The sequence below is a fragment of the Pteropus medius genome, unplaced genomic scaffold (genome assembly GCF_902729225.1).
Source record: "Pteropus medius unplaced genomic scaffold, Ma_sr-lr_union100, whole genome shotgun sequence".
NCBI lineage: Eukaryota > Metazoa > Chordata > Mammalia > Chiroptera > Pteropodidae > Pteropus > Pteropus medius.
Window position 1 is genome coordinate 16,371,940 of NW_024347791.1, and position 20,868 is coordinate 16,392,807.

Here is a 20,868-nt window from a genome sequence, read left to right on the forward strand (position 1 = left end):
GAATTTTATATGCTAATGATAACAACATAGTTAAAGTTTTATACTTCGGGGACTAATAGGCTTTTATTCATAGACTTTATACTTATCAAACTGACACTCTTCTCTTCGTATGAAGACAGTAGATTTCCTTCTGTTTTCTACTATTCCCTACATGAATTCTGAGAAGCAAATTACAAACAAACCCTGCACTCACCATGCCCTCTGTAGAGTTACATCTCTGGTGTGTTCTGCAAATTAATCTAAAATGTGATTTACAATAATTTCCTTTCTCAAATCAAGACAAGGAACAGCCTGGAGGAGGAAACTATCAACATTAGGAAGGTAATGTTTTAGACCTCTGGTGGGAAAAAGACCTGTGTAATTTTACTTGATTAAAACCATTGAGCTATTGAACTCGGTTCCTACATTAGGAAATTCAGTGAAATAAGCCAAGATCTTAGATGCTTATATTACAGAGCTGTCACTGTGCCTTTTTTCAGGGGAAAATTTAACCCAGCTGTTCTTCCATGTAGCAAGGCCATGACCCTTAAAAATAGCAAAAGAATGGCTGGGAAATGTGGATGACACCATCGTCATCTTGCAAGAATTATAGAAAGCCGTAATTCTACAGATTCATCTATTTTGTTCTACTCTCATTTACATGGGAAAAATGCCTTTAAGTTTTAATGCTATAATACAGCAAATGAACATTAATTCTCGGTAAATTTATTTATGCATTTACTTGTTATACTTCGATAATTTTCTTTTAATGTGATCTAAATGCATATCACAAAAGCACTCTCTATTTAAACTCTATTTAAACTTCTAGAAGGTAGAATAAAAAATTAGATTCTAGGAAGAGATGGTATAGCACTGATTCCAGATTCAATGGACTGATTTTTATCTGCCAACGAATATCTGGTTTTTATCTGATTTTTATCTGCCAACGAATATCTGGTTATTAGAAAATAGGAAATGTACAACAAAAAAGTCAACACTGAAAAGGATCTTAGAAAGTACCAGCTCAATGCTCTTATTTTTCAGTGGAGGAGCCTAAGGCTTAGAAGGGATAAATGACTTCCATAAAGTCACAAGTGAGTTATAGACAGAGCCAAGTCTCCTAATTCAATGCCCAACACACTTTGTTCTCAACAACAGTACAATTAAACAATTTAAGGTCTTCAGAGTAGGAACTTCGAATCTTATACATCTTTTGTGCATGTTTACATTCACGTGGTGATATTTATTTCTGCAGCCTGGGTTACAGACATAGTAAATACCAACAAAGTATGTAGAAGCCTACGTGTAAGATCTTCAAAGCAATCCTGAGGCTCCAAGACTATCCAAAGTCATTTAATTCCAACTACACTCTTGACTGTGCCTAGCCAGGACAACGCCGATGAAGAGAAAATTAATTTGTAAACTTCTGGCTTGCCAAAGTAAATCAAGCAGAAACTAGTAAATACAGGTAGGTATTAGTTTTTACATTAATATTGATTTTATTTATGCATATTTTTTGTTCATTCAACCAATGTTTACTGAGCACCTACTATGTGCTATGCATGTTTCTGGATATAGCACAGATAAGAGCTACGAAGACAGGCCAAGTCCCTGTCCTCACAGAACTTACCAGCAGCAAAATCAAAAAATAAACAGATAAACAAATGAACAAAATAATTTCAATGTACTATAAGCGCTACTGAAGACGTTAAACTGGATGACAGTCATGGGAAGGTTCTATTTTTGGAAAGGTGTCTTCTCTGAACAGGTGACATATGATCTATGATCTGTATGATGAGAAAGTGGCAGCCACAGTGAGAAGTAGGAGGAGGAGTATTCCAGGCAAAGGGAAAGGCTAAGAGGCCCTGATATGGGAACAAGTTTGGGTTTGGTTATACCACAGTAGGCAAGAAGGTAGTGAAAATGTAGGCTGGATAGAGACTTGAAATATTTTTTTTTTCCTCAAAGATAATGTAAAGACAAATCCCTTTTTAGAAATGAGTCTGAATGCCTCTACATAATATTATTTTATCATATACAGGCAGGACAAACCTCTGCATTAGGAAAGCCACAGTGACTCTAAATCATGTAGAATTTACTTATTCAAAATGTGTATAAAAATAAGGCTTGGGTAAGTGCCTAAATATGACTTTACTTACAAGAAAAACAAAACAGTTACAGCATTTTGGCCACCTGGAATTCAGAACTGCATTTCATTTAAACTTGAATGGGTCTACAAATACATTATCGTCTGGTTTACCTTGCCCAGCAGGTAAAATCGCCAAAGTACTAAGGTTAAATTCACTCATTACTCGTGAATTAGTAATTCAAATGATGAAATGTACTTTAAATTATGTGATGCACTTTTTGGTATTAGTGCAATTTATTTTTATAGCATGGGTGTCATATGTGTTATATATAGAAAACTGCATATATATGTAATAATCAATAATTTACTATAAATTAGGTAGCTCTGTAAGGTAATATATCTATGTGTATAAATAAAAAGACCCTGGGCCATCTGAGATTGAAAAATATGGATCAAACATCTGAATTACAGGCAAGATACTAAGCCTCTCTGAATCTCATGTTTCTCTTAAAAATATAGGTTAGTATACCTGCTCGGTTGAAGAGACAATAAAACAAAAATATCTAAGTGTTTGCATAGCACAAACTCAATAAATTTTACTGTTTTTCCCTTTTCTTCCCAATACATTTTTCTAATAAAGGTAGTAGCATTAAAAATATGGGAACAACGATCACACAGATTTCATTCGTCTCTTTTAATTAAAATTTTATGATATTTTCACATAAAAGAAGGCGGCAGAACAAAGAAACTGATTCCAAAGCTCTTCATACATCAAACTCTAAATTAAGACCTAGTGTTTCTAATTGTTCTGCTGCCTGGAATCACTCCATTTTGACTGTCTAGTTTCTTCACAGCTTCTACTATGTTTCCTTCGTCTCAGACACAAACATGGGCCCAAGTGCAGTAAATCACAGTTAACTGCATGCCTTCAATTAAAAGTCAAAAGTAATGCATGGTTAATTGGGGGAAACTGTCAGTTGGTGAATGAGTCCCGCTCATTACATGTCGTGCACAGGATGTACGCCAAGTGTGTGTTCCAGGCAAGATGATTCAGTCCCTGACAGTGCACAGAACAACCTTTGTACAGAGCAATCTGGTCTGAAGAACAGGCTTTCAAACACTCAACACTGCGACTGTAGCATATACAGTTTTCTCTGCAAGTGTTCAATGCAAGCCAGTGCATAATAGTGACTAATTAGAAAGCACTTGAATTTTAATTGATAAGAGACTGAATAAAGAGACTAGGCTTTGGACATTAAGAGAAAAATCTAAGCTATTTCAAATGATTTTTTTCATATTTGATAATGAGAAAATGTTCAGAACATATTCTTATGTGAAAATGGCTTACAAGACAATGTTTCTTTTATTCTTGATTTATGATAGGTAGAAGAAGCAAAAAGAGAGAGAAGGAGAAAGGTACTGGGAAAATATACAACTCACTTCTGAGTTGTTCACACTTTCTAAATTTTCTAAAAAACTTTCTATGTTGTTTAAAATTACATTTAAATTTATTTCCTAATCTCATATTACAAATTGTCAGTTTTAAAGATACATAAGAATCTTTTAAGGTGAACTTAACTGTTAATAATGTCATCATTAAATTAAAAAATAATCCCCAGTAAACACTTACACACGATTCTCTTATACCCTTGGTTATACAGAAAAAAATCACCTTTGTAAAAATGTATTTTAAAATATACTAAAAAACCATGTTCAAAAAATTGAAAGTTTAATACAATAATTTATTCCAACATATACCTTATAGTATATTAATACACCAAAAGAAAATCACTATAAATACTTATTAATTTACTGACACTGACAGAATACATATATGTTCACAGTAAATCCAATAACGTTGAATTTGAGGAACTGCAAATCTTCTCCCACCGCTCTCGCATTATTTTCTACTCTATAATAGACTTTACATTTATCCACCTAGCTATTATTCTGATGCTAAAATCTACAATAAACCACACACACACACACACACACACACACACACACGAGTTTCATAATTTTCCAAACTAGATGAGAATGACAAAGTGTTACAAAGTATAAATGCTCACTTTTGTTATATTTCAAATTTAGAAGAAAACTATACCTAACACCCAAACAGAGTAGATTCATTTCAAAGGTACTGGACAGTCCACTAACCTTGAAATAAGAAATAAACAGTTCCTGCTTTTTTTACTTATGGGCGGGGGGCGGGGAGGAGGGAATTGGAGTGGGAAAAGATAATCATATTTCAGCAAAAGCCCATATCTCAACCTCAGGCGTCTTTATGTCCCAAGGGTAATATTTCCATTCCACTCTTAATGGAACAAATTTCTAATCAGAATATGTATTCAAAAATAATTGAGGCAATGCAATGTCAACACATCATGCTGCCATCAGCATTCCCTGGTGCTAGGAATCAACTTAGCACACTCTCTGGTGTGACAGAGAGCCAGGGCAATGCAGAAATGTCAGAATTGAGGAAGGGAGGGGAGGAAGCAAGGACAATACAACCACTTTGCTCCTCTTTGGGTGCTCAGGACAGTGTCTGGAAAAAAGCTTCTAAAGTGGAAGAGGCCAACCTTAAAACTTTTTAAGGAAGGAATGACAAAATGGATCCAGACCAAGACCTCAACTTTTAAATCGAAATCTGTGTCTACTTTTATAAAATTACTGAGAATTCTTGTCACTTTCAAAAAGGTTAACACTGCCCCTAGATTTTTAAATTAGTAAAACCTTAGCGCAACATATACTATTGAATATACTCTGTGATGCCCTGGAAAAGTCCAGAGGCTTAAATTCACTTTGCTTCAAGTTTGACAGTATATTGATAATTGTTGAAGCTGAGTGATGGGTAACCGAAGTTCATTATACTGGTCTACTTTTGAATGTGTTGGATATTTTCATAAAAAAGTAAAAAAAAAAAGAGAGAGAGAGAGATTTCTTTCAATATATTTCATGCTCAAAATTTTACTGACTTTTCCTTGGGATATATATGAGATGCGATTTATGCTTATGATTAGTTAAGACTCTAAAACAAGCAGTCTGAATTTTTACAAAATCCACCACCAGGCATGATGTTGATTATAAAAAAAAAAAAAATCCTTCATTCCTGAAAAATTTTTATCAAGATCTATAATGATAGAAGAAGTGCACCTAAACAAATGCAGTGCCACCATCTGCCTGGCATTCTCACAGTGTGACAAAATAGACTGGTAATTAACTGCTTTCCTACCGAAATCTGCCAGCTTTAACTCCCCCGTGTCACTGATCAGAAGGTTCTGTGGTTTCAGGTCTCTGTGCAAAATATAACGCTGGTGGATGTAAGACAGCCCTCGCAGCAACTGAAATAAAAACAACTGAAAAAATAGGGAGACAAAAGTTAAAATCTGAACACAGATAAATGCCAGTTTTTACATACAGTCTGCCAAGTACTTGTATTCAGTGAAAATGGGTAACCATCACTAAATATCTTACCAAGTTATTTAATCAGAATGTTTGTAAAGGTATGAGAATCCCTCTGTCATTAATAATAAATCTGAAAATTTCTAACCCATTCTGTCAACCCAGAGTAATGCCTCCTCAGTCAGAGAGATCTACCATCCAATCTGTGTTCTATAAATTAAGAGCAATGTAAAGAATTAATTCTTTATAATATTTGATTCCCTCAAGCCTAAATTGATGTTTGAGACAGAGAAAAAATATGTATCCATAACATTATAAAAAGCAGAATTTTTTTAACAAGTTTATGTAAATGTATAGATATTTAACTCCATAGAAATGGCATGAACATAGTACCCAAGGATCCGCCCGTTAATATTCTTTAAGGAATGCAAAGATAAGATGATTTCAAATAATTAAAACAAAAAAAGTCACAGGATCTAATTAATACTACACTGTAATTATACTGCTTCTGCACATACGGCCATCGAGATTAAGCCGTTGGCTAAAGACAGACATGTACCTTCACTAATTACAGAGCAGACCTATCCTAAAGGGAAAGGAAACACAGAATACAGAAATCAAGAATTTGAGAGTAATACTTTTGTAAAAAATCACTTTAAGAAGTGATTAATGGCCTTCTCTGTTTAGTTTCTTATTGGATTATATCAAATGTTTCTATTTTGATAGCAAAAAAAAAAATGTGATTCCTTAGGCTTTCCATGTTTCATAAACATTTTGTTTATGAAAAAGAGAAAATTTTTAAATGATTTACATGCCAAAATAATCCTAATCGGCATTGTTTTTAAATATCAATCTCCTAAAACAAAAATAAAAACAAATGTTTTTAGTGCCATCAGTGTTCTAGTCTATATAGTCAGCTAGTAACGAAACGTAATTTCAGGGAAATTTTACATGAGTTAGCTGTCACTAAGGAGTCCAGACTATTTGAAAGGAAAAGATTGGCAACTCCCTGAGTGCTCTGGAAGCTAGCATTTGTGGAACATTTTCCAACTAACTAGGGGCTATAAAAGTCAGGTGAATTGTTTACAGGGGTAGATACCTTAAAATAACAGTAAGATGAATTCTTTTCAAAATTTTGGTATGTAATAACAGGCTGTGGAGTAGTAAAGGCTAGGATCATCATTTCCAGACTCTAAGTATCAAAAAGTAAAAGTCTGCTTAGTGTTAGCCTAGATTAAATTACTGGTTCGAGAACTGAGAACCGCAGGAAGCAAACATTTCTTTAAGACTCCTCCTCTCAATCCTTGCTGTGTAGCAGATGGAAAGACTTAACATCATCACCAGCAGTTTTGAGCCTCATTCCTTCTAATAGCCCCTGCATCCTGAAGCCTAATGCTTACAAGTTTGATGAAAATTGATATTCCTTCAGTTTAGAAGGGAGAAAGAATGAACAAATAAGACCACTTTGTGTTTCCAAAGCCTTAAAAAAAAAAAAAAAAAAAAAAGGCACCCAAAGGCAGACAACGTAACGAATTTGATTAGTGAACATACAATGCAATATACAGATATATTATAGGATGGTACACCTGAAACTTGCATAATTAATTACATCATTATTAACCAATGTTCCCCCAATAAATTTAATTAAATTAAAACAAACAAGTAAATAAATAAACTGATTTTACAAAGAAACAGGCATCCTGCAAGGTGCTAACTGATCTCTGGGTGTAGCAGGGACTTCTCAGAATACAACTGTCTATCTAAGCAATGCATTTTAGTTTAACAAATAGACACCGAGTGCCATCATCATTTTATACATTGTAGAATGTGATCTCGTTTAATTTCTGTCACAGTTTTAATGACAAAAGTACTGCTATCATCCCTGCATCAGTGAGGAGGAAACTGAGCACAGTTCCTCCAAGTCACACAGCACAGCCAGGACTCAAACCCAGGCAGTTTGGCTCCAAAGTCCATGCTCTTAACCACCACACTATAGGAATGTAGGTCAGGAGTCAACAACACAAGTAGGCAAAGTGTTGACAGAGAGGCTGTTTCACAGGATACAGTCTGAGGATTTCCTACTAGGGCCTTCAGAGCCACTGAAGTGAGCTGATTCCAGCTGGTACTCAGACATCACCACTGCGTTTCCTGACTCAAGCAATCTCACCACTCCCATACTGAGCATACTGCTCTTCAACCCTTTACCTTTGGTCTTGACTGTCCTTGACAGAAAAGCCCTCTCTCCCTTTTGCCTGCTAATCTCCACATATATCTTAGTTATCTCAAGAATCATTCCTCCCTGGAGCCTTCCCTGACCACCTCCCCAGGCTTTCACTCCCTCTATAGGTCTACAAGAGGTGCTCCTGCTCTGGGTGCCTCTGCACGTGTCTATGGCAGTGTGGCATTATCCTACCCGCAAGAGACTGTACCTTAACCATCTCCCTAACCTGGGTATGCAGTCGATACTCCCATACCACTAATGTGATTACTGAACTAAATTTAGAGATATCGGATGAAGCAGATAAAAAAATAACAAATAGAAAACAATGGAATGGGATTCTCTGGAAGCTAAGGGTACAAGTGGGTAGATCAAACAGTCCCGAAAGGCTCCTCCTTTAATACCTTTACTAATTAATGAGAACATATAATCTTCATGCTAATACAGAAGCTATCCAAATAGTGTATCACATTAAAGGAGATTACAAAAATCAGTGTTAGGAAAGGACACAACTACACACTCCAATTATAATTGTATACATGACAAACTAAGCCCCAAACATGATAAATAGAGACTCAAACATTAAGTTACTAAACAGATCTTTAGATCTTTGAGCAATGCACAAAGTCACGTAAGAATGAATCTCCACAGAGTGAATTCGCTCAGGATTTATTAAGTGCCAACCTTGTCCCAGCTGGTGTTATGCAAAAGGGATGCAAACAATAATAGGATAGGATGTAGTCCCTGGACTTGAGGAACTCATAGCCCTCTGGGTATGGGAGACACATATAACACAGATAACTAGGATTTAAAGAGGTCAGGACTGTAATGGCAACTCAAACTGAGTGTACTGAAGACAAAGAGGTGGGAGGATCTAACAACAAGATAAATGTAGGACTGATCCTCCCATTATACAAAAAGAAGCCTGTGGAAGGGGTGAGTCATAGAGGACTTGTCCCTCTGAAGACAGAATTCATTACATGTCAAATATTAAAAGGAAACTGAGTGGATCATTCACTAGATGCACGAGCTGAAATTTATGTGTCATATGACAAACCCCTTGCTATTCTTAGAGAAAATACTGAGGAAAACAAGCAAGCGGATCACTAGATAAATTAAAGAGAAAAACTTAAATAAATGAAACGACAGTATAGAAAATGTAAAACTACCAGTTTATCATCATACAAGTATTGGTGGCAAGAAGACAATAGCAGACTTCATTAAAAACATTAGAAAATTTGGTGTTTTAGAAATAACATTTTCATGTGCTTAATAGAATAATGTGCTTAATAGAAGGCTATAAGGAAGCAGTGGCCATGCTGAGTTAAACAGAATGTCCTATGGAATATTCTTTGGGAATGCCCTGAGAACTCAAGTCTTGGAGACCTTTTGTTTAGAAAAGCAGGCAAGTACCAAACTTTCCTACGTAAATTTTTGAGAAAGCCACTTCACTTGGTTGTTGTACAAATCACCACACAAAAAGATATACTTGATCTTTGTAAAACCCTGTGACACTTTGTAAAACCCTGTGACACAACAAGAAGGACCACCAAAGAGGGGTCACATGAAGAGAAAGTAAAAATCGTCTTTGATATGTGCTAATAAAACTTGGTAACTACCGATGGGATCTCAGTCAGGTGCCAAAAAAGAAAGGAAGGGGGACTAACACTAACTGAAAGATTTCTCTAGTTTAAAGGCCATTGCAAGTACTTTTACATATGTCATTTAATTCTTTCCATTTATAGTCCTGTACTTTCTCTTTTCTATTAAACAAATGAGAAGACTAAAGCTTTCAATGCACAAGACCTTACTGAAATTCATCCAACCATCAAACAGTGCTCATGAACTTTCCACTGTACCTCATTATCTTAAATGAGGATGATGCTTAATAAATGCATGGATGAATACAGTTAGACACTCAATATAATCAAAGTGCTTTTATTAAATGAACCCAAGTTTGTAAAATTCTCAATTAGCATGTTCTGTAATGAGCATGAGTTTTGAATTTCTGTTTTTGCTATTTAAAATCCTCTTAGAGATAAATAACATGGCAGAAGACAGCTTCTGTACCTAAGTTGATAAATTGACATATTTGAAACTCTTCCTATCTTTTTACTCTTTCCTAAGAATACCTTGTCACCTTAGGATATTCTACTCAACTTTATAAAAGGAGAGTCCTCCAAATTCTTTAGTATGATCACTGAAGATTTATATTCTATTTTGAATATGTTCGCTTTCCGCAATAAAAACCCCAATGGGAAAATGCCTTAAACAGCAATGATATGATGAATAGGGACACTTTTGCCAGCAGCAGGTCTATCTATAGCCCAGTTGTCTTGCCAGCCCCGGCAGGAAGCAGCTCAAATCCTCAGTGCCATGGCACAGACTTCTTAAATAGCCTTTAAAACTTCACCTATTCCCTTCTGCAACTCCTGAGACTTTAAGTAGGTGAAAATATTAAGATAAGGCCTTTTATCAAAACTTTTCAGAGCTGGTAAAAATCACACATTATTAGACTCATTACTCAGAATTACTGGCACTTGCAGTGAGCAACAAGTTTTATATCACCCCCCGCCCCCCGCCCTTTAAAGTCTAAAGATGTGTGATCAGATGCTCTTGGTTTCAGAGTTTAGAGTCAGTAGGCTCCCTGAATGGTCGGAAATGCACGCATTATTTAATACGTGTACTTCCACTTAAAATGAGATAAGCACAGTGAACATTCTGCAGATTTTCAAGGCAAGGGCCAACTTCCTTTAAGGAATGTTCGGGGTCTCTTAGGGCTTACAGGAGGCTTATTAGCGCTGTTAGCAATGGGCTCTATGCCTTATTGCACACAGTCAATTCTTCAAAACAAGTTAGTTAAACTACTTTTCTGCCACCTGGGGACCAAGCTTAACATCTCTATATTTTAGGCTTTTCATCTCGAAAATGACTTAGATACCTTTAACAGTCATTCATGTTGAAATACTGTGTCATTCCATAATTTTATGAATAATAGAAATGGAAGGAACTCTACAACTCAAACAACTGTAATAATTGCCTTTTGTTAAGTGCTCGCTATGACAGACATTGTGCTAAATGTCTTAAATTCATTTAGATAATTTAGTCCTGCCAGACAGATATTATTATCCCTATTTCATAGATGAAGAAATAAAGATTCAGAGAACTAAATGAATTGGCCAAAGGGACACATAGCAAGTAAGAGGTATTATTGGTACTTTGAACCTATTTTTGTCTGGCTCTGACACCTCAATTAAGAGTACTGCTTCTGTACTATTTGATTTTTCAAAAAGTATGTGTACTATTTGATTAAAGTAGTTACACATTATGTGAACCCAAGGCTAGAAAATGTGACAACGGCAAATAAAGCAAAGTTCTACATGGGTAATAAATACCTCAAATAATATGTTCCATATTTAACACTGTATTGTTTAAAAACCCACAGACTTCATAAACATTAAATTACTCAGACATGAAACTTTCTAGAAATGAAAAATAATTAGAAACTTTGAGACCCTAAAATATCTAATGAATGTCAAAATATTCTATAATAAGCATCAGATAATGGTTTTATTACAATATTAGGTCTTTTTCAATTTTCAAAAGCCACAGAATGATTCATCACGATTCATTCCCTTTGCGTTTTGCGTTTGCAAATGCCTAATGCAAATATCAAGTTGTAATTTGTAATACAATGTATATAATTTACACCCAAATAGTTTCTGTTTTACAAAGCATCACTGCAATTCTGTGTTGAATTTTTTAAAAAAGAATACTTAAAAGGCTATACAAAGATATAAAGGAGATAGAAATAAAACTCTAGGTATTCAACATTACTGTATAATTTACACATCTCTTTGGATATACTTGACAGTATTAAGTGTGGTACTGGGATGGTGTAACACATAAATATTTACGGTAGAGCACCGCGTGTACTTTTTTTGCCATGTACTACAGACAGGTACAGCTCTTGGAAAATCTGAATAGCTGGGGAAGTTTGTCTTGCCAATTTTTGCCCTTTGTGAGTTCTTCCATTCAACTTTCTGCTTCAAGGTCCTGAGATATATCTCTAGATAATGTAACAACAATTTAATTTATATTCTCTATGCTATTTGAATATTAATGTGCTATTACTGAAAACGGTAACTTGGATAACTCAGGAATAACTTGGAATAACTCAGGAAACGAGAATTTTTAGGTACTTTAGGAAAGCTCTCGGGGGAAAACTCTTGCATACTTTCTGTGACCCTTGAGAACACCTGGTACGCTGTCCTCCCATTCTGCCCTCTCTTCCTGTGGATATCAAGCAAGATGTGGTTCCAGGCACAGAGCCACCCACAGTGAGCAGGCAGACTGAAGCCATGGGAACCGAAGCTGAGATAATTATAAGAAGTCAAACAAAGATTGTAAGACAGATCTTTGTTTTGCCAAGTTCCTTGCAAAAAGCTCTAATACAGTAAGTAGATTTCCAAGTTATTAGGCTTTGCATGCACAATGAAGAAACTGGGGAGGGTTGAGGATGAGAACCTTCGCTTTAGTAAAGTTGGTCAGCAGCCTAAAATTAGTGTTAGAAACATTCTCCAGCTGAGTAGAAACAAGATGATCAAACTTATTAAGCTATCGGCATTAACAGTTACCCAACAAAATTTTCCTAGAGAAAAACTGAAACAGTTGTTTAAAGAAATTCTAATAATATCACCTTAAAACCTGTCATTGTCAAGTTTCTGTTAGTCAATATAGTTCAGAATTATATAACTGACCCGACTAATAAGCACTTTTTAGAACTAAAAAGAAAAAGCATGAAACACAAATTTTCACTCAGCTTCATCTGTGAATGTATGTACTCTCCCCCAACTACAGGGCCATTCTTTTTTTACACACAATGAAAAAGAATAGAGTTTAAAAATAGTTTTACTGCCTAAAATAACATCTCAGACACTAAATCAACATGAATTGTCTTAATATCAATTGAAAAAGTTAATGTATCTTTTTTAAAAAAAAGAGAGATGTAGACTGGAGGAACTTTGAGTCTAAGATTCGGAGATCACAAGTGTTAGCTGTACCAAAGAGAAAAATAAATTTTAAATGGCATGCAGGAAACGTTTTGAATTTGGATACATAAGATCAACAAACCTCTCTCTATATCCTTTGAGAAAGGCCTCAAGTAATAGGAATGTATATACTTTGATGAGAAAATATCTGTGAGATGTACTGGCTAGTCACAAGAAGGCTGTAACTGCCTGAGACAATCAGAAAAATCCCTGGTAGTGTGTGCATGCTCTATTACTCAAGCTGATGTCCCTCCTGAGTTCTCATGTTTGTCTTAGAACACATGCCAACAAAGGGGTCAAAGGCAGGACCCATCTTAAATGGGAAAGAGGCAAAACGAATGACTTGAAGCTTAAAGGCTAGAAGGGTGTATTCCCACTGGGTACTCCCCAAACTGGGTATTTCCATCTTACAATTAAAATGTCACATGGCATACTTCCAATGATCGTATTTCATCAATCTGTGGAGTGATTTCTTTTCAATCTGGATTTTAAAGCACCTTTAGGAAAGAGTCTGCTGTTTAATTAGCTGCCTTGGTCTGATTCAAATTGTTATAAGCAGATCAGCAGATGATGCCAAGGATACAAAAGACATTTTCTGAACAACTAAACTGCAGGCCCCACATCTTAACCAAACCCCCTCTGAATGTCCGACACAATATGAATTGACACATGGAATTTCACTTCTTTTATCATTACTCTTTCACTTTCTAGATATAGAAGATTATTTTGTTAAAACGAAAATAGGATCTAAAGGTTCACAAGGAACCTGGACAGGTGTTGAGACTCGGTGTCAAAAGTTTAAAACAATTTTTAATGGAGTCATGAAATAATCACATTTCCCAAAACACAGAATAAAGAAAGGCTCTATAATATTCATGGTAATGCACAGCAGGAAATCATTATCAGTTAAATGAGAGCTCTAATTCAGAATATGGAAAATCAGGTAACACCTGATTTTCAATCCGAACATTAGAAAGTCTCATTTAGAAATGAATTCTTGGTACCATCTGCATAAGACAACCTTAATTTGGCATAACATTATTCTGTCTAATATACACCTGGACTATAAAATAGCAACTTTTCAATCATAATAATCCTCATAGCTTTTACCTATGAACATTGAAATAAAAAATAAAACTCAGCTTTATGTCAATAGCATTTCAGATACGTCAGAGGATAAGGAAGAGAATTCAGAAATACTTTGGTTATTTCAGATCATTCTAAAAAACAAAAACTGACGTGTGAAAACAAAACTGATGCTAAAAACAAAACTGATGTATTATTAAATTGTACACTTGAAACCTATATAATTTTATTAACCAATGTCACCCCAATGAATTTTTTAAAAGACACTAGCTGTATTATCAACTTCTGCACTATGAGAAACTATCTATTGCTAAAATAAAAAAAAAAGAAAAAAAGCAACTGTTTTTGTAAGAAATCTTCCAGAAAAGTCATTAAGATAACATGAAAATGGAGGTACATTACATAAAAACATAGGAAAATCCACTGTCGCCATGGTAATATGATGCAAGCATCGACACTTCTGGAGATCAGCTGGAGATAGCATCAATTAATCTTTTTTTTCCATGAACTTTAATTTTCAGTCTCTCATGTTTTATTGATTTTTAAAGAACAGATGAAAAACTAAAAGACAAAATTTCGATGATAATGGTCATTTTTTAAATCTCAATGATCAATTTGTAAATCACTGAGAATTATAAAATGAAGAATTAATACAAGTTCTGCGTTCAGCTCAACTATGATGGCTAAAAAACAAAAAATTCAAAGCAAATGGTTTGCAAGGAGGAAAAAAAAAATGAACTACACTACCAAAAAAAAAAATCTAACTGGTTTCTTACATACCAATTATCATGATCTAGCAATTGGTTGCTATACCTTTAATCATCACAAATATTTATAACAAGGCCAGTGTCCTCAGGCTTTCCACCCAGGTTTTAAATTGTGCTCTCAGTAATTAACTGGCAAAATTACCCATTTGTCTAAAATTGATATTATGCTAAGAAACAAACCATTAGTTAATAGAGAATATTTATTTCAGAATGCCATTTTGAGAATAGACACATTTTATAGGCAAAGTAGCAAAGTGATTCTAGAAATTTAGTTAACATTGACAAATTTTCCTTATGAATTTATGCCAGTGCTTACAAGGAATATACATCAAGAAATATAAAACTTTAACAGATGTTTTTCTGGGACTTTGTACAAAATTACCATAAAATACTCCATACTTTATTATGAAATTGCAAATTACATGCTGCTCCAGTTGTTTCCTTTTCTTTCTTCTTCTCCTCGATACATCATCCTTGTAATGCCTGAAATTCTACCCGATTCGCACTCAAAAAGAAAAAACCATCTCCTCAATTCTTAGGTGCATGACACCCCCAAATATTTACAGTAAACACTGGTATGTAAAATAGAAACAAAAATGTATATATTTTTAGAATCCAAGATAAACGTTTAAAATGTTTTTATATACTGCCGTGCTGCATGATGAAAGAAAAAGTCAAAATAGCCAAATGTAGAAGCAAAAGGATTTGATTGCTGTGCTTTCCTTCTGTTCACTTTATAATAAATGTTCAATATTTTTTACACTCCAATCATTTAATGATCTATGAACTATTTAGCCAAATACAGAGCTTTGGCGTTATTAAAAGAACATCCTCTTTTAAAGATAAAACCTTATCTCACCTGGTTTTCACATCTTCTTAAATTTACAAGGTCTTATTTTAGTTCAACTGTTTGTTTTTTTTTTTAATTAACATCTAGTCCAGAATTATGAACAGCTGTTAACTTAGTAAATATTATTCTTATGTTCCTCATTTTGCATTCATAGATTTAAGTGACAATAAATATCACCGCATGAAAAAAATATGGTAATACATCAAACAGAAATACTCGCGGGACATCTGTCACTATGTCATAGTCAGACTTCTTTGAGAAATTTCACCTGCAGTGCAGATCCTAAATGTAACCCTGGAGGAGTGTATTGTCTCTAAGCAGACAAACGGTGAGGAAAGTCAGTGCATAATTAGGTGAGTGGCCTCCCATGGAAACCAACATGTAATAAGGGCCGTCTGCTTCCATGCACTGCAATTCAGATGCCAAAACACAGGCATTAACAAGCTGCCTTCTATTTTTTAACTTCCCATACCCTCAGAGGAGGTGAAACTATTATCTTCGATAGGAAAATGATGATAAACCTACGTGACTGAGTGCATATAAAGTCACAAATAACAAGCTAATTACAGTAATTGACTGTATTAAGCATGCGGTGTAGAGAAAAGAACACTGGACAAAGAGTCAAAAAGCTCTTTTTAATTCCAATGATCCTGATCCTTATTTTATATCAAATGTGGTAGCCGAAATGGATGACTATTAGGATGCTAATCCTAGAGTGGGCTTGGCTACAGCCCAATCAAATGAAGAGGTGTTTTCTTTTTAAATTATATCAACATTTAATGTTTAAATTATTACGACCATGGAAATTTTATTTACAGCTCAGCCATTAAGTTTAGTACGAATACTTTATTTTTCTCTGAATGATAATTTGTTTTTCTTGTGTTAATAATGATCTCGTTCTTTTGTTTGTTGTTTTGTTTTCCTTTGTTTTGTTTTCTTTGTAGTTATCACTAATCTAACAAACTCTTCTCCCATCTTGTAAATCTGCTCAAACACATTAGTTATTCCATCTAACAAGTTCTTCTTTGAAAACTCTCCTGGAGACTTCTGATCTGCTCCAGGTGGACTGGTGGGTTACTCTCCCAGCCTGATGTGTAACTGTCATCACGGGATCCTTTTCATCGTTGTCCTGAGGATCTCCTTCATCTGTCGCCTGTCGTAGCCTCTGTTACCTGGTTTCTTTGTCTTCTCTGCCTTGGGTTATGCCCTGAGTTCTAGTGGAGCACCTCCTCAACTAGCTTCCTGAGAAAGGATGCAAAATTTTCAACTCTTTGAACATCTGAAAATAATTATTTTACCTTCAGTCTTTATTGACAGTTTGCATAGAACACTAGATTGGAACTAATTTTACATCAGAATTTTCAAGCCACTGTCCCCGCCACCATCTCCCTTGCAGTGCTGCTGTTGAAAAGTCTAACACCACCGTAATTCTTGATCATTTGTAGTAAGCCTGTTTCCTTTTTGTAGAATTTTTCTTTGAAACTAGTGTTCTGAAATTTTGCAATCGAAACATTATTGTCAGTCAATTTTCATTAAATATTATGGGCATTTAGTGGGCCCTCTTAACCTTGAAATTCAAATCCTTTGCATCTTGAAAAAGTGCAGTTTAAAGATTATACTTTATTGATTCCCTCCTCTTTATTTTCTCCAATTATTCAGATCTAATATCTTGTACTAGACTTCTAATTTTTTATATTTTCTTTCTCATTTTTCAAATTTGTATTTTATGTTCTGTTTTCTGGCAAACTTCTGCAACTTTAGTTTCCATCCTTATTTATTTCTGTTGTTTTAATTTCTGTCAACATATTTTTCATTTCCAAAGCTACTTTTGTTCACTAGTTCTTGGTAAAAATAACATCATTCTTGTTTTATAGATGTACTATTCTTTTACCTCTTTGAGAATATAAATTATAATTTTTTTTTGAAGTTTTCTTTCCTGTATTACTCTATCTAACCAATGCAAGAAACTTAGCTTCATCTAAGTTACTTATTTGTCAACTAGAGTCTACAATGTACAGGTGCCTGGATTCTTTAGATATGTTCTCTTGGACTGATCAGATTCTCTACAAAAAATGCTTACAATTTTTTACCTTGAAACATGGAACCGACATCTGTTTTTTTAAGCACCACAGATTGATCCTATCCCTCATGCTCTCCCCTACCCCCTCCCACCTGCCCAGCCCCTGCCATACTCTGGGACACCCCTACCACGACCACCTCGCTGGCAGAGTGAAGAGCAGTGGAGGCAGGTAGGCCATAAGGCTGTGAGAGAGCAACAGGCAAACATACATGTCCTCCAGGTAGGGGTGGGGAGACGGATAAAGCCTTGCAGAGCCACAGGGACAGCGAGGAGAGGCTGTGTGTCCTGGGAATCACCCTGGGCTCTCAGCCTTGGGTCCAAGAAAATGCACACCTTTTTCTACTTGAGTGATTTTTTAAAAAATTTGATTCTGATTCTGAGAGATGAGAAGACTATATATATATATATGTATGTATATATATGTAGTTTTGTTTTGTTTTTTAAAGTTTTGCAGGTGACTGCTATGGAGCCAAATTTGAAGCCCTCTTAGATGACTGCTGCAGTTTTTTTTATACCCTTAAACATTCCAAGAACTGAGACAGTCCAGTAGATTTTGGCTGATCCGCAGGCAGCCAAGATTTCAATAGCTATGGGGAAAGGCATAGCCATATATCAACATATTTTGTGCCTTTCGGTGACTTGAAACAGCATAAAAAGAGGTAAATCACATCATGCTCTTTCAGAAGCAAAAAATGTCGTAGGGCATCAATCTGTAACCACTTTAAATAACTCCTGAGTGAGAACAAGAAACAATTCCTGCTCTAGATGACTAACATCTAGACTCGCTGTGGATGTCGCATCGAATTTCTGAGACATTTTTATGTTGATTGCACATCTCGTTCACCATTAGGAGGAACTAACTCTTGCAGGAGTAAATCTTATTTACTGCCACAGTACAATCTGGAATTGGAACAGGTAGCAAACACTAAGTATCTGAAGTATAATGAACAAACGCAGGGTAAAAGAAAAGCATATGAAACTTGAATAAGAGCTGATGAAATACAATTTCAAAGAATGCAGCCTGGTTACTGAAAAACAGCCACCCTGAGATCAATCTCTCCATGACCAATAGGAGATGAAGGAAAAATAAAAAGTAATGGAAAAAGCAGGACTCACCAATACTTGACCATAAGGGGAGATGATGAGAAAACCAAGCGAGAATAATAAAATCCAGTGATGCCATGGTTCTTTGAAAGATTCATTCAGCTCTATAATCTCTATGCTGTCACTGAATTTGAAAGTCAGGAAGTCAATGTTAGAGTAGCTGTTGATTTTCACTGAGGCTATTAGTTTCCTAGGCTCCCCAGAGACAAAGGTCTCACTAACTGGGCTCTCTTCAAACTCCCAGGGTTAAAATGGGAAACAGGAGTAAGGATGTACTGTATTGTTGGTTTTGAAGCCAATCGACCCTAAGAAGAGGACTGTGATGTTTTAATGTAAAAAAAAAAATAAAATAAAAAAATAAAAAGAATAAAATTATATTCATATTATGACATTAATGTTTAGAGTCGAACTTAAACATGGGAAGATTAATAAAACAAGTTTCTTCATCTGTTAAATTTTTTCCTGTCTTACTAAAAAGCTATGTCAATAGATACAGATTTTGAAGAAATATGAAGTCAAAAAATTTAAAACAGATCTATCAATAGAACAAAAATAACAAAAAGAAGCTATATAAAAAATCAGCAAAGACTATAAGTACCATATGAATTCTATAATTTATTTTAAAAATAAGATTTTTCAGAATAGACACAAGTTTCTACATTTTAAAATTGTACAATATAACTGGCCATCATAAAAACCCCCATTATAATGCCATGTATTAGTAAGTACTTGAAACTTATTAAGAAAAAGTAAAACCCAATAGAAAAATGGACAATATATAAGAACAAACAACTTATAAAAGCAGATTTACAAATGGTCAAGAAACTTATGAAAAGATGTTAAATGTCACTAGCAGTTAAGAAAATACCAATATAAAAAACATTCTATTTTTACTCATCAGAATGGCAAAAATTAAAATGACTGGCTACAGTCAATGTTAGTGAGAGTAGAGAAAAACAGTCCTATAATTTACAACCTGTAGGCAAATGTTCTAGCCAAATTCATTAAAACTGAAATCACATCTCTTATTTAATAAAGAAAACCCAATCACTAGATATCAAAAAAAATAAAATGCTAATATTTACTTTAAAATATCATAACACTAACATTCTGAAAATAACCCAAAGATCTATGATTAAAAAACAGCTGAATATTTTTCCTACTATAGACTAACATGCAGTTATTAGAAAGACTGGACTATACAGTCATGTATTGTTTTAAAGAATATGCATGGTATATTTTAAGTTAAAAATGGCATACAATAATATGCATTATTTTTATAAAGCAAAAAATAAACCCACAAAATTCCATATCAGCATATAGACCTACACAGGCAAAGGATAAATTCAAAAGAAAAAACATGCCATGTTGCAAGGAGTAGTGTTGATAATGAATGGGAAGAAATTGAGACAAATAATTTTACTTCTCATACATCCATAGTACTCAATCGATTCTCAGGATCGTGAAATGTAGTCATGTGAATCACAAAATATGAAAGCACATCATTAAACACGCAGATATAACTTTGAAATCTTCTGACTCCCTAACATATGCCAAAAAAGAGACTCCTGTTTTAAGCCTGAAATTTTGGGACAATTTCCCAAGATAGCTGTTAGGTCAAATCTTATAAAAACTTCTTTTGACATTAGTAATCAAATTTGTAGTAAATGAACTGTAAGAAAACAGTAGGAAATAGAACTATTTTTTATCTGTTTGTACATACAAATGAAAATTATTCACTGTAAACTCACCATAACACTATTTGGGATTATAATATTTTATATTGAAACCAACTGATACTTCAGGATGGAGTTCCAAGACAGAGCTACTTGAGATTCTACTGAAAATAGAGCTATAACAGCATTCCAGATCTCATGCAAAACTGGCAGTGTTTCTTCAGGGAAAAATAAATAAATAAATAAGATCTAAACAATAATACTTTGGTGTAAATATTTAATGTTAAAACATGGTTTCCAACCACTAAACAAACAATATATATAGTTTATTTCAATATTATTTCTCTTTACAGAAAAATTTTAAAAAAGAAAAAGTTATAGTAGAGACATTAGACTTTGCCTCAAAAAATGCACATGAAGGAAGCTGTTGGCTTAAAAAGATCTTTTCCTACCTTCACATTGTCAGGATGTAGCCCCCCAGGGTGCTTGTCCATGTACTGACATAAATCAGTGTGCTAGAAGAAAAAAGAGAAAATGTATTAAATCCCTCTGGCTATCACATGATG

The 20,868-nt window shown here is 34.6% G+C and overlaps 1 protein-coding gene across 1 annotated transcript in view; it reads right to left on the bottom strand.

The window, feature by feature from the left end:
* The window catches only part of CDK14 (cyclin dependent kinase 14), a 503,580-nt gene that overhangs the window by 236,058 nt on the left and 246,654 nt on the right, over positions 1-20,868 (bottom strand). Inside the window, exons 7-8 of the mRNA XM_039878136.1 lie at positions 20,755-20,817; positions 5,301-5,424 (exon numbers count right to left, since the gene is read on the bottom strand). Of these exons, the coding sequence (XP_039734070.1) occupies positions 5,301-5,424; positions 20,755-20,817 (187 nt within the window). The remainder of the gene's footprint in view (positions 1-5,300; positions 5,425-20,754; positions 20,818-20,868) is intronic.